Source organism: Phyllostomus hastatus, unplaced genomic scaffold (genome assembly GCF_019186645.2).
Source record: "Phyllostomus hastatus isolate PE091 unplaced genomic scaffold, TTU_PhHast_1.1 phas_contig_148, whole genome shotgun sequence".
NCBI lineage: Eukaryota > Metazoa > Chordata > Mammalia > Chiroptera > Phyllostomidae > Phyllostomus > Phyllostomus hastatus.
The window spans coordinates 13,432,949-13,447,453 of NW_025333607.1; the positions used below are offsets into that span (position 1 = coordinate 13,432,949).

At 53.0% G+C, this 14,505-nt stretch overlaps 1 protein-coding gene across 4 annotated transcripts in view; it reads left to right on the plus strand.

Moving 5' to 3' along the window:
• The window catches only part of TP53BP2 (tumor protein p53 binding protein 2), a 63,107-nt gene extending 48,934 nt beyond the window's left edge, over positions 1–14,173 (plus strand). For all 4 annotated transcript variants that reach the window (XM_045859867.1, XM_045859885.1, XM_045859894.1 and 1 more), the window contains exons 10-18: positions 330–437; positions 767–915; positions 1,725–2,184; positions 3,695–4,473; positions 6,747–6,884; positions 7,616–7,749; positions 9,679–9,845; positions 12,467–12,666; positions 13,422–14,173. In XM_045859867.1, coding sequence (XP_045715823.1) covers positions 330–437; positions 767–915; positions 1,725–2,184; positions 3,695–4,473; positions 6,747–6,884; positions 7,616–7,749; positions 9,679–9,845; positions 12,467–12,666; positions 13,422–13,463 — 2,177 coding nt within the window. In that variant the 3' untranslated portion in view covers positions 13,464–14,173. The remainder of the gene's footprint in view (positions 1–329; positions 438–766; positions 916–1,724; positions 2,185–3,694; positions 4,474–6,746; positions 6,885–7,615; positions 7,750–9,678; positions 9,846–12,466; positions 12,667–13,421) is intronic.
• Positions 14,174–14,505: the final 332 nt, after the last annotated feature.

The window sequence follows — 14,505 nt, forward strand, 5'->3', positions numbered from 1 at the left end:
TCACGGGAGGCATGCCTCAGAGCCCCTCGGTCTGCTCACCTGGAAGTGGTTTTCTGGGGCTAAAGGTGGCACTTTCCTACCCAACCACGAGTAATGTGTTCTCGTTGGCAGTCTTTCTGTTTGCCACGGCTCCTTCTCAGTGGCTTGAGGAAGGGGGAGAGCCTTAAGCCAGATGTGTAAAATCCAGTGTTCTCTGAATAGGTCTGCTGGGTGAGTCTGGAACTCTAAAGCTGTGTTTTAGAGACTCCACTTCTGAGCAGCGGTAGGAATCGTGGAATATCTCTTTGGTGTGCCGTGTTATTTGGAGTTGTTGCTTCTCTGCGTTTCAGGCTCCAAAGTCCATTCTCTGGGCCCCGATTGGAGCCCGAACTCGGACCTTTTCCCGAGCCAGGCCTCTGCCCCTGCCCCGAAGAGCTCTGCGAACGCTCCAGAACAAGGCAAGTCCGCTGGTGCTGCTCCCAGACTTTCTGCTTTGGGCGTCTGAGAGGTGCCGCGTGTTCCTTCGCAGAGCGCCGACTTTCCAGTGCGCTCATTCCAGGCACCGTGGGTGTTTCTAGAGCAGCTTTGTTCAGCCGGGGAATCAGGGTGGCACTGGCGTGGGGGTGCTTGGTGTTTCCTTAATCAACTTCTTTTAAAGGCAGGAAGGAAGGCATTGAGTGGGCACAGGGTTTCAAAGAGCCCGAGGAGAGAGACACTTACACGTGGATAAGAAATTTTATTACCAACGGTTTGAATATCAGTGTGATTTTTCCCCCGTCCCCTCCAGCCGACGACGGGGAGGTTCTGCTGAGGGAGAAGGAGAAGAAAGTGCGTCCCTTTTCGATGTTCGACACCGTGGACCAGTCGGCCGTGCCCCCGTCCTTCGGGGCCCTGAGGAAGAACCAGAGCAGCGAGGACATCTTGCGGGACGCCCAGGTACCTGAGGTCCGGCGATAAAGCGAGGGGAGTGGAAGGGCGAGGTGAGGGGGAGTGGGAGAGCAGCAGAGTGTGCCTGGAAGGTTAGGAGGTACGACCGCGCGAGGTACGACCTTACGTCCTGCTGCGTAAGTCTGTCTGTGGTGTCGCACGCGCCACGTCAGGAACAGCTGGTAGACCAGATCTCCGGCAAACACGAGTGCATCCAGAATGTCGTGTGGGTGCCGCTCAGCCACCTCATCTCGTCCAGATCGGGAGCCGAGTTTGTGTCGGACGATTTGGTGGGGATTCTTCTGTTAGGGTCCCCACCTCTGACAAGCAGGTCGTGGCCACGAGCCCCACGTCAGGTGTTTTTAAACCCCTGTGGCCCCGGCTGCACATGGTCCCAGGGAGTGAGAGCGGCCCGCTCTGCACTGATGCCGTAAAGACGTGAGACGTTTCCGTGGGCTGACAGCTGCCCGGCTGGGAGGTGGGGATGAGGAGAGGGTCGTTCAGGAAGGGAATTGTACTGTCACTCACGTCCCTTGTTAAGTGTGAGTCCTTTCAGAGATGGAAAACTTAAATGTGAATGATTAAAAACGCAGTGTAGGTCGTGGGCATGCGGTGCAATGTACAGATCTAGTGTCGTGGAAGTGTGCACGCGAGACCTGCCTGGTCCCGCCAACCGCGTCACCCCAGCAGACCTCGTAACAAACAGCAGGCCCCGCATTTCCAGTGTGTGCCCACAGTGGGGGAATTAGCTTACCTGGGGCGTCCCGTGTGCCCAGCTGTGTAAGCGCTTTCCCCGGCTCTTTCTGTGTGTTTCACAGGCTGCAAATAAAAACGTGAAAGTCCCGCCTCCCGTCCCGTCAAAACCCAAACAGATCAACCTGCCGTGTTTTGGACAGACGAGCCCGTCCCCCCCGGACAACAGGCCCGATGGGGACCCTCAGCCGCTGTCAGCCGCCGCCCCGTCCGTGGGGAGTAAACCCAAAGTGGCAGGGCAGCAGCAGAGGGTCCTGCTGGCCCCCGGCGCACCGCCGGGGCCCCAAGACCAAGCCCTCGTCCCAGGCTCCAAGCAGGAGAGCCCCCCGGCCGTGGCTGTCCGGCCGTTCACGCCACAGCCTTCCAAAGACGCCCTCCTTCCCCCCTTCCGGAAACCGCAGATGGTGGCGGCCAGCTCCATTTACTCCATGTACACGCAGCACGCCGCCCCCGGGAAGAACTTCCAGCAGGCGGTGCAGGGCGCGCTGACCAAGTCGCATCCCCGGGCGCCGCCCTTTCCGAGCGGTAAGGTCCCGTCTGGGTCGTCCTCTCGCCTGCGCAGGCGGTGCTGGTCCCGCACCAGAGCTGCCCGCTGTCGGGAAGCCGGGTGGCCTGTCCCTCTGTGACCCATGCCCATGTTCTAAGGGTTTGGTTTACTCGTGGCTTCTGATGCTTCACTGAGTTTAAACTTCGAGTTTGTGCTAAACACCAGCCACCTCGGTGGGCACCAGTGATAGCAGACGGATGGAATGACACGCTGTGAAAATAATCGGTGAATAAAATAGAGGAATAAAACCGATAGGAAAACGTGGCCTTCTGCGTTGTAGTTCCCGTGGGCATCTGTCCCCCCCTGACCCGTGAGCTCCTTCAGAACGAGGACTCTGGTTCGCTGGGGCCTGGGGAGCGTGTGCCCACGGGTGGACACAGCACCGAAGGCTCTGTGGTCACCTCAGGTGGCCAGATGTTTTCTTGGTGTGAGGATAGTTGGACAGCTGCCCCTGTGGGGTGTGGGGGTGTTTTTCTTTGTTGTTTTAAGAATGAACCCTCCCTACTATACTTTATATTTAACTAGAGGACACGACCACCAGTTAAATATAAAAACCCGAAGAGATGACTGTGTTAAACGTACACAATGTGGTCATTTGTTGGGTTCTTTCTAAGAGTCATTCAGTAGTTTTATAAGACTGGAATAAAATTCACCACGTCTCATTGGAGAGAAAATGGCTTTCTGGTCACGAAATGAGCATGTCCCTGTGGCCTAAGATGCCATAATTAGACAGCAGAATTAATAATATATGTGACATCTTACTCTCTTCACGAGTCTCTGTGAAAACCGCTAATGTGCTAATTTGGGGGTTAGATGATTTTGATACAATTAGAAGGTTAGGGGGAATAGTTTGCTATAATAATTTTGTAAGTCCAATCTGGTTTCTCACATGGGTTTACTTTTTTTATTTTTATAAAGAGAGAATTTTTTTTTTAAGATTTTATTTATTTTTAGAGAGGGGAGGGAGGGAGGGAGAAAGAGAGAGAGAAACATCAGTGTGCGGTTGCTGGGGGTTATGGCCTGCAACCCAGGCATGTGCCCTGACTGGGAATCGAACCTGTGACACCAGGGGTTTACTTTTGAAAGCTGTGAAGGACAGGAGAGTGCATGTTCAGTTTTAATCTGGGCGCAGGAGAGGAGTACTAGTTTGCATGGATTCTGTTTTTTCTAGCTCTTGGCACGTGAAATTCGGATGCTGCAGTCAGCGACCCCTTACGATTATAATTGGCAACATTTTCTTTCTTACTGGTGCATACAATAATGGCACGTGTCACCATCAGGGGTGGGGTTTTGATTCTGCAATAAGTTTATTAGGCAAAGACGGGAGCCTTGCTTTGTCGCGTATTGTTTTAAAAAGTCAGCTGCAGCGAAGGGTGTTCTGCAGTGACTCGGAGGTCGCGAGCAGCCGTGGTCACCGTGAGCTGCGCCCGGTACTTGCCAGTGTCGTTTCGTTGACGCTGATCAGAGCTTGTTTCCGTCTGCCACCAGTCTACGGCAAGCCGGTCCTCGCCGCCACCCAGAGCCAGCAGCAGCACCCCGAGCACATCTATTCCGGGAACCAGGGCAGGCCCGGCGGTCCGGAGCCCGAGGCAGAGCCCACCTCCTCGGTCCAGGAGAGCCATGAGAACGAGAGGATCCCTCGGCCCCTCAGCCCGACCAAGCTGCTGCCCTTCCTGTCGAACCCGTACCGCAACCAGAGCGACGCCGACCTGGAGGCGCTGCGGAAGAAGCTGTCCAACGCCCCGAGGCCCCTGAAGAAGCGGAGCTCCATCACAGAGCCCGAGGGCCCCAACGGGCCCAACATCCAGAAGCTGCTGTATCAGAGGACCACCCTCGCTGCCATGGAGACCATCTCCGTGCCGTCGTCCTACCCACCCAAGCCGGCCTCAGCGACCGCCGGCCCCGAGAGCCCCGCAGAGGTCCAGAACCCGTACCTACACGCGGAGCCGGAGAAGGAGGTGGTCTCTTTGGTCCCCGAAGCCCTGTCCCCACAGGAGACTGGGGACGCCAGCATGGAGAGCAGTGACATGCCAGCTCCTTCTCCGGGCCTCGATTATGCGCCCGAAGGAATCCCAGACACCAGCCCAGATTTCCAGAACAACGTGGAAGAGCCAAACCCAGAGGCTCCCCACCTGCTCGAAGTGTACCTGGAGGAGTATCCCCCCTACCCACCGCCGCCCTACCCGTCGGGGGAGCCGGAGGGGCCCGGGGAGGACTCCGGGAGCATGCGCCCACCCGAAATCACCGGGCAGGTGGCCCTGCCTCCGGTAGGTAACGCGGTCTCTCGGGACCGGTTCGGGAGCCTTGTCACCCTCCCAGGTGGCGGCTCATCCAGACCCAGGGAGCACCAGCCAGTGCTCACAGCTGTTTGCGACAGAAAGTTCGTGTTTCAGTTGCCCGCTGCAGTAAGTGTGTCCTGCAGTTTGCCTTTTGGTTTTAGAATTCCCTGGGCACGGAGCAGATCTCACGAATGTCCAAAGTCAGTGTGCCCAGTGTGAGGTACCTGTTTGTGTTCTCAGAGGAACCCCCCTTTTTCGTGAAGGGAACAGAGTTCGGTTCTTACACCTGTACACACATTGCCCTCTCCTCTCTAGCTGATGCCGCGCGCTAAGAAGCCCCGCTCGACGAGGAGCGAGGAGACCCAGGTCTGTGACCTCCGCTCCTTGGTTCAGCTGTGACACCGGGCGGATGGTTCAGCCTCTCAAGGGTGACATCTGTCTTTCAGACTGTTCTTTTTCGGGCAGTGAAATTGGTGTTCCGTGCAACCTTCCAACGCTGATGAAATCGGAAGGGTCCTGGACGAAATGGGTGCGGGGCGGGGCGGACACCTGGGTAGCCCCTTCTTCGCCTTGAGCGCAGTGAGCGAGTCTCGGGCAGCACGAGGGCCCTGCGGTTCCCCGTTACTCGTGTGCTTGGACTTGGGCGTGTCCCCCACACTCCTTCCAAAGATCCGCTTCAGTTTCGGAAGTTCATCATGTCCCTTTCAAACCCGATGAGAGGGGATAAAAACCCCAGGTTGTCTGGAATTAAAGTCGGCTTTTCCAGAGTGTGACCTGAAGTCATTTTTGTTTGCATAGAGTGCTAAACTGAGCTTTTAAAACCTGGGCAAAAGCAAAATAGTGTGTTGTCAGGATTTTTGAGAAAGGGCTTTATATATTTAGACAAATTACTATTCAAAGATAATAATTATTCAGAATTGCTAAATTTTGCTACTATTTACAGTAAACAGTAGCTTTTATATGGTGAACACTGGATTCTAGGGGAAAAAAAAGGTTTTAAAATGGAAGTAACAATTTTTTACCCAACCGAGTGAGTGTTCTCTCAGTCCTGAGGCTCGATTCTCTTCGTCAGAGTGTTAAACGTGAGGAAAAAAGGAGTTTTCACATCTACTTTTCGCTCCCCTCCCTGTTTGTTGTCAGAATAATTCGTACTTTCAAAGAGGAGAACGGGAACCTAAGTTTATAAAAACATCCTGTTTCTTTTTAAGATTCTCTTATTCTCTTCCTGAGAAAGCGATTGACTTTGTCCTCTTTGGTTTGCGTAAACGCGAAGCCACCGTCACGTCCTTCCTGTGCGAGCGGCTGTGCCAGCCGTGCTCACGAGCCGTGTTGTCGTGTCTGCGCTTCCCTTTTGTCCAAGAAACAACAGCATTTCAGCCATCGCACGTTTGTGAGGTGTGTCGATCGCCACTCAATAGACGTGTGTGCAGCACACCCCACCTCGGGAAACGCTCCCACCTTGTTGGTGGGTTTCGGAGACTGTGTCATGGGTGGTTAGAGCTAATCTTAACAATCGTGCCTTGTTTTCTGAAGTCTGACATGGAAGCATAGAAGGAATGAACTCACGTATCTTGGAGTGTAGTTAAGTTTTTAATGTAAAATAGTGACAGCATTTGAAGGCTGGTAGGCTTCTCCTTGGTACGTATCTAAGACAGACCAATGTTCTTCGTTATTTGCCTCAGTGGCGTGTTTTCCCTGCAAAGACGCCCCGTGTTCCGGAAGGGTTAACAGGGAGGCTTCGGAGAAGCCGGCTCCCTTGAACTTGAATTGCAGCTCTGCTGTTGTATGCCTTCGGTCTCCTGATCTGTAAAATAGGGTAGCAGGGTTTTCGTGAGAGAAGAACGAGTAGTCCTTCAGTAAAGGTTAGCTTGTATAGTTGTGAATTGTGCTCTTGCCCAGTGTAACCAGGTGGGGCAGGTAATTTAAAGACCGGTCTTTGCTAGTTTTGCAACTTGGCAGAAGACCAGCCCACCTGTCATTAGAGAGATCCCCTTCGTCCGCCCACCCCACCCTGTAATGGATGACCAAGTGTGTTTCACTAGCTTTTGAAAGGTTACATCCTTTCCACTTAGTTAGGTGTCTCTATTCATTAAGCTGTTATTATTTGTATTCTTTTCTGAATGCTGTAGACTTCACTAAAAAGTGCTACATGTATATGTTTTAAGCATCTTTACCCACTCAGCGAGATGTTATTCCTCTCCTTTGTGGGTGGTCTCTCGCTGTGCCCAGGACCCTCAATTTTCCACGTGTTTCCTCTGCAGGGCAAAAGGACAAACTTACGTAAAACTGGTTCCGAGCGAATTGCTCACGGGATGAGGGTGAAATTCAACCCTCTTGCTTTACTTCTGGATTCATCCTTGGAGGGAGAATTTGACCTTGTGCAGAGGATTATTTACGAGGTATGATTGCCTTAGTCAGATTCTTAGACACGACCTTGTGTTAACAGTCTGACCTTGTGTTAGAGTTTGCTGTAAATCTCTAATCAGAAAGCTACAACAGAGAAATTGCATCTTTAAACTTTCTTTTGGGGGCGCTGGGGCTGTGGAGAGAAACTCTAGAGCTTGCTCCGCAGTTGGCTTTGCTGTGCTAACGGCCTGACTGTGGAGTTTCCGACAGTGTAGAAATTCAGTTTTCACTGGGGTCCTCTAGAGCACTGTCCTTCCTCCGGGAGACCATTACTCTCCTTTAAAAATGGCCCAGGCATGGATTTATACTGGGCAGTGTTAAATTACAGTTGGTGCCCCTGCTTTTCAGAAACCTATTATTTTAAATATTTTTAGTTTGACCTTTCTTTCCTTCCATGGAAAATGCCACTTCTCGTTAGACACTAATTTGTGGTGGGGAGTCGGAGGGTAAATAAACAAAACGGACCATAAGGATGTAGTTCTGGTTCTCCTTCAGTTTTTAAAAACCCTTTTTATAGCGCATGTCTACTTAATATGGCTGTTTCGTCTGTCTTATTTCTAGAGTTGTTCTCGGCAGGGTTTTCTTGGCCCCTGTGCTGTTTTTTTAAACTCACAATTAAAACCCGCAAGTCCGTTTCTGTGTCTGTGACCCTGTCAATCCAGTTAATAGTGACACCCGGCGTGGAGCCGCCGGAGTGACAGCTGCCCTCCCTCTGACGTTCCAGGTCGAGGACCCGAGCCTGCCCAACGACGAGGGCATCACGGCTCTGCACAACGCCGTGTGCGCCGGGCACACGGAGATCGTGAAGTTCCTGGTGCAGTTTGGGGTGAACGTCAACGCCGCCGACAGCGACGGCTGGTAGGGTTGTCTGGAACCGGTGCTCACGCTGGGGGCGGGGCCGCTGGCACTGGGGGCGGGGCCACTGGCGCTGGGGGCGGGGCCAGGCAGCCCAGGAGGGGGCCTTGCTCTGGGGGAACCTGGGTACGTGTGGGTCCTCGCGCCGCCTGTCACCCAGCAGGAGGGACGTGGTGGATGCTTCTGGGGAATTGGCATGTCCTGCTGGACGTGCCATTCTGGAAGCAGGTGGAGTTTTAAAAGTTTAGCATTTAAATAATGAGAATAAGAAATGTCACAAAGCGGTAGGCAGTTCACTAGCACGCTTCCGCAGATTTGAGAAACGCTGAAGCAAGCCCCGCCCCCGCCACGCCCTGAACCTCTCTGAGTCTTCAGTGTGCTCACACCCACCGTGCCTGTGCCTGGGGGTGGGGGGGAGTCACAGTTTGCCATCTTTTCCTAACACGTTTCACCGTGGAATCCGTTCTTTACGGAACATTCTGTGGAACGGTTCGGTGTGCAGAAAACGTAGGCATTATCAGTGATGATGTCATGGTTCATTGGATAATGGGCCATTATTAAATAGCGAGAATGACGATTCTAACAAGTTATTGTCACCCCCCATAACTGGAGTAGAGTGAATAGTAAATGTTGTCTTTTATTCCATTTAAACAGTGTTTTAAATAATAGGCTCTTTTTTGGAAGAACATAAGAAATTTAGTTTTTTCTATGTCCAGTGTTTTTAAAGTTATATATGATCACACTGTGTTTCCTGAGGCGTTTGACTGTTTTTCTGTTCAGATGGAAGCTAGGCTCCAAAACCAAGTCTTCACGCGTACACGGGTGCGGCATGCGTGTGCCTGAATGTACACAGCCCCTGTGCTGCCACGGCTGCGTGCCTGTGCGTGTGACTGTCTCCCTCTTATGGGACGTTCTTACTGCTTTCCAGTTTTTTTCTTATAAAAAAGTACTAGGAGAAGCATTTTTGTTACAATTTTTAAAAATTATATTTATAAAAGTAATGTGTGCCCATGGAAAATGCGCAGAACAGAGAAATAAGGCGAGCACAGCACGCTCTCTGCACCCCAGGGAGGAGGTAGTAGGCGAGATTAATCTGTTAATGTATTTCCTTCAAGCTCATGCATATGCATAATAATTTAATCTAAAATTTTTATTTAACTTACAAAGCAAATTCTTTTTTTTAAAGATTTTATTTATTTATTTTTAGAGAGGGAAGGGAGGGAGATAGAGAAACATCAATGTGCGATTGCTGGGGGTCATGGCCTGCAACCCAGGCATGTGCCCTGACTGGGAATTGAACCTGCGATGCTTTGGTTCTCAGCCTGTGCTCAATCCACTGAGCTACGCCAGCCAGGGACAAAACAAATTCTTGATGTGTGGTAATGTCCTCGTTTCCCAGTATTGGGAATTCAGATTATATACGATTTTTCACGGTTACAGAAGCCATTGATTAGACAGTACCTGCAGTGATATTCACCAGACTGTTAGCGATCACGTTCTAATCGAGAATAGGAGCACGTGTCTTTTCACAGCTGTGTTCCCGAGGGGACTGAAAGGAAGAGCGAAGGGAAGAACAGGGTGAAGGAGCAAAATGTCATGTACTCGAGGGCCCGATTAAAGTCCTCAAACGAACGTCTTCTGAGTTCGGGTGGTGGTGCCGGCCCCACTTCTACCTTTATTATTGATCTGGGGGCATTTCTAATGTACAGTAAAGCATTTGGGGCGCTGGAAAAGATCCTCTGTGAAGGTATTCACGAGTTCCTGCTCACCAGCTGCCTAACGTAGATGAAGACGCGTGTGTTTGGGTTAACACGGTTTACTTAGCTGAGGAACAGTAGTAGCCTCTGCGGCAGTGTGAGTAACCAGGCCCTGCCGAGTGGTCACCTCCCGCAGGCGGAAGCCCCCAGCCCTCTGTGTCCCCACCCCCTGCAGGACCCCGCTGCACTGCGCCGCGTCCTGCAACAACGTGCAGGTGTGCAAGTTCCTGGTGGAGTCGGGGGCCGCCGTGTTCGCCATGACCTACAGCGACCTGCAGACGGCCGCGGACAAGTGCGAGGAGATGGAGGAGGGCTACACCCAGTGCTCTCAGTTTCTGTACGGTGCGTGCTGGCGCGATCCGTGGGCGGTGGCCCCTCCACCTCTGGGCTCTCATTCCCTGGGCTCTTTTCGTATTTGGAAAACTGTTTCTGCGTTGAGCGTAGGCCTGGGCGCTGAAGGGAAGGCCGCTGTGGTCCAAGACGCTGACGCAGCTCTCGTGTGTGCGTGCGTCTGGGGACGGCTGCCGTCAGGGACCCTGATCTTGTGGTGTTCGTGGCTCTTGATCCGCAAAAGACCCCCCACTGAGACCTCACTGCTTAGAGTTACGGCCTCTCTGAGCAGACAGAACCCCTGCGTCAACGATGATCGAGGAAACCACAGTCGGGATAAGAACCCCACTGGCCCAGGGTTTCCTGCTGAATCCCGCTGGTCACGCAGTCAAACAAAGGCCACTTACTCTAGAACGAATTTTTGGCTCTTTTGTTTTCTCGATTTTGAGTTTATGGTTCTGACTGGTGTACGACCAGCAGCTCTGCACCTGGAGAAAGGAGGACGGGCAGCCCCAGGGGCTGGGTGCCTCTTCCATGCACAAAGAGAGGTTTTATCTGCAAGTGTTAGATGGCAGGTTCCTTTTCCTTCTCAGCTTGGCCTCAGAGACCTCGAGAAGGGGAAGAGGGGGCTCAGGAGGGCCCGGGATGTCACGGCACTCAGGCAGGGCCCCAAGGTTCAAGGTGCGGGCTCTGTCCTCGCTGTCACTGACTGTCCACCCCTCCCCCGGGCCTGCTTGCGGAGAGGACAGTGTCGGAGGGAGACTGCCAGCCCAAGTTTCCTCCCTCTCTCAGCTCTTAGGTTTTAGTGTTGATGTGTATTACTACTTTTTGTTTACGTTTGGAACTCTGGATTGGAGAATAACTTTGATGTGCTAATGTTTTTAAAAAATTAACGTGGTATGTTGATGTATTTTTGTTATATGAAATGTGATGGCCACCCTGAGATTTACTTCAGCACGAACAGGATTTGTAAAAAAACTTCTGTGGACATCCATCAGGTCGGAGATGCCAGAAACTTGTGACACGTTTTGGTGTGTTTCCAATGTGGATGTGCAGTGTAGCCGACAGTAATGACAACAGGGCCCCCCCCCCCCCGCCGTCATCCTCCCCCTGCGCCCCGCTCCCCGCCTCCCCATCCTCCCCGTGCCCTGCTCCCCTTGCTCTGGGGTGGATTTGGAATGGAATCTCATGGTGGCTTTAGTTTGCATGTCCCGAGATGATCAGATAGTGAAATTGAGCATGCTCTATTGAAAGCAGTGATTTGTGTACTCTTAGTTTGGTAAATAGCAAAGTGAGTAAGAAATTTTCTTCCATTCCTGATAATGTCTTGGAAGTGAGACTCAAGTTGTTATTTTGAGAATACTGAAGCATCTAGAATTTCTCACCTCTCCACTTCCCTGTTCCCCTCCCAAACAGATAAGGATCAGGCCAGCTACAAACTTAGCAGAATCGTGGTTACATCCAGGCCCATTGTCCTGGTGACCCTGGCTGTCACGTTTTGCGTGTCTTGTTTGAACAGGGAAGTTGGAAATTCACTTGTCCTGTTAGTAGAAATCTGACCCTTCAGATGGCAGGGCCTTCCTGTGGAACAGTTTCCTTTCTTGTTGCCTTTGGCCCAGAGGGAGAGAGACCCTGCGCGCTGTGGCACCGAGTGGTGTTGGAGCAGTAAGTTCCTGGTGAATAGTTGTATGTTCACCTGAGTTTTGAAAGAACCTACCATTCAGAAGCAAGCAGGTATTTTCCTAGCTTTCCCCAAAACCTAAAAGCGACTATTTTTAGTGAACTCTGCGTTGTTTGGGACCTTCTTGCCCAACCCCTGCCTGTTGGGGGCTGGTGTCCCCGTGGGCGGTGCCCATGCGCGGAGAGAGGTGACACGAGGGTGACGTTGACTCTGCTGGCAGGCGGACTTTACAAACCTCCACAGTCTGTGGGTTTCACTCTCTCAGAATTCAGGTTCTCATTATTTTCGACTTGGCTCTGTGCAGACGTGTTTTCTGTCGTGTCTAAAATACTCAGCCATGTTGTGCATTCTGGCGTAGTTTATATAGTTTTCTTTTGTTCTTCCCCATCCGGACATTGATCATGACCACCGTAACAGAGACACACACTCCTGCTCGTTGTCCCCTCTCTGCTCTGTGTTGGGGGGGGGGACAGGGAGGCCGTGCTCCCCGAGGGCTTTGTCCTCGGACCCTGAAGTCGCCAGGCAGGTCGCTCCCTCATTCAGCGTCCGGGCTCGAACAGTTCTTCTTCTGTCCCTGGGCTCGCGGAAGTCTCGTGTTCTGCGTCAGACGCGTTGCGAGGGGTGCTCAGGTGTTGGCGAGCTTGCGGAGCTGTTTCAGGGCTGGGGGCACCTGGTGCCTCCTCTTCAGCGGGTTCCCTCCCTCCGCTCTGCTGTCCTCTCCGCCCCCCACACCCCACCGGGCCCCAGCCCCGGCCCCGCCCCGCCCCGCCCCGCCCCGCCCCGCCCCAGGAAATCTGCGTCGTGGACGTGCTGTGCCGTGGTGGCGTGAGTGCTGACGTTCAGCGCGTACCGCCCATCCGCCTCTGACTCTGCGCAGCCGGATGTCCGGAAGTGGGGGGGGGCGTCCTCCAAGTCACGTGTCTTGTGCTCGTCCTTCCCGTCCTGACTTCAGGGGTCCAGGAGAAGATGGGCATCATGAACAAAGGCGTCATCTACGCCCTGTGGGACTACGAGCCGCAGAACGATGACGAGCTGCCCCTGAGGGAAGGGGACTGCATGACGGTCGTCCGCAGGGAGGACGAGGACGAGGTGGAGTGGTGGTGGGCGCGCCTGAGCGAGAAGGAGGGCTACGTCCCGCGCAACCTGCTGGGGGTGAGTGGTCCCCGCCCTGGGCTGTTCTGATGGGGGTGGGGGTGGGGGTGGGGACGGGGGGGGGGCGTGGTGGCTCTCGGAAACCGCCGTGTGTTACGGTCACAGTGCAGGCGACAGACGGCTCTTCGTTAACGAGACGTGGAATGTAAAAATTCGGAAGTCTTAGATTTGGACTAAAAGCCACGTTTTCAGTGATTCCCATTCGGACCAAACAGCACGTTTCGTTTCTGTGCTCGCCGGCCCCCAGGGCCCGGGGCTCCGCTCTGCGGGGACGAGCAGAGGGACGCCGGCGGGCTCGTGGGACGGGCACCGGGCTGAGGACAGCGGAAGTGAATTTTCGTTTGTGTCCGTCGGGATTTGCGAATCTGTGAGCAAGCAGTGAGCTTGAACGGGATTCTTGGTGCTTGCTCTCCTATTCGATGTTCAGTTTCTTAAAAGCCAAGGAAGTGATGAGGCCGCATCAATGAAGGACACAGGGAGGGAGGGCGTCATCGGGGGAAGCTCCTCGGGAGCACGTCGCTGCAGCTCGGGGGTGTCGCTGTGTAGGGCCCTGGGCCTTCCGAGTGTCCCGGCAGGGGCGCTGGCCGGGAGAGTCTCTGTGTCCCCAGGCAGCTCTGGGGCCTCACGTGGCAGAAGGAGCCCTTTCCTTAGCTTCACCCCTTCCTGCTGCATCGCCCCTTCCCCCAGTAGTTCGTGATTTTGTTAGACTCCCACCTGTTTGTACTCACGTAAATATTTTCTGAACTCTCTTACAGCTCTACCCAAGGATTAAACCAAGACAAAGGAGCTTGGCCTGACACTTTATAGAACTGTAGTCGATGAAGAATTAATCTGTCATCACTAAGAAGAAGTAATAGGATTGTCTGGGGCACAAACTCCACGAGACTTATTTTAACGCCCGTGTAACTTGAAAGGCAGGAAGACCGAGCTCTGGGAGGAAGTGGGGGACTGAGGAAGTCGCCGGCAGTGGAGGACACCCGGCCCCATGCAGTGGGGCTTGTGACCACGCTGGCCTTCCCGCACCGGGGAGGCTGCCCGGGGCACACGCGGGGTCCACGGTACCAGCCTGATCTCCGCAGGAAACAGGGCCACGTACTGGGCAGCTGGGAAGTCAGCCTTGTGTCCTGCTGGAAAGGACCAGTGCCATCACGGCGCCACCCCGGTTGTGCCCAGCACCGGCTGGCCCCCGGGCCCCACAGGGGCTCCAGCTGGCCGCACACTGTGCGTCCTCCGCGCAGGGCGGTCAGTTGGCAGCCGGTGAGCAATAAACTTACTGTATGAGTTCTTGTAGCATTTGCAGAATGATACCTATTTTGAAATACTGAAACGAAGCTACACTACAGATAATTAGGTTGAGAATCTTGTTTTTAGGCTGAATTTGAATATTTATTGCCTTTTGTATCTCAGAAATTAGACACTCGGTATAAACTTACGTACACTATTTGTCAAGATCATAGCCGACCTTAAAAACAATTGTAATGAAATTAAACTTTTTGACTGTAAGGTTTTCTCTGGTGTCAGTTTTCCGTGTCACACACGCACACGACCTTGTTTAAGGTCACAAGCCGTGGAGATCTTGTCCCCAGGCAGAAAATGAGGTTTACCAGCCACGTGATGAAATGTGAGAAGTGTTTCTTTGTTTGGAGAAGATGCTCCGTTTTGCAATCCATGAGTTTGGTAATGGCCTTTGGTAGAGAATTTGGGTTTTGCTTTTGTTTTTGTTTCTGAAGATCTCAGAGACCGTGGGGATAAAAACAGACCGTGTCCTCGTTTTGTTTTCCGTTTCTTCAGAGTTCCGCAAGTGATCTTGGGGACGGCAACGTACACAGACAAAGGCTC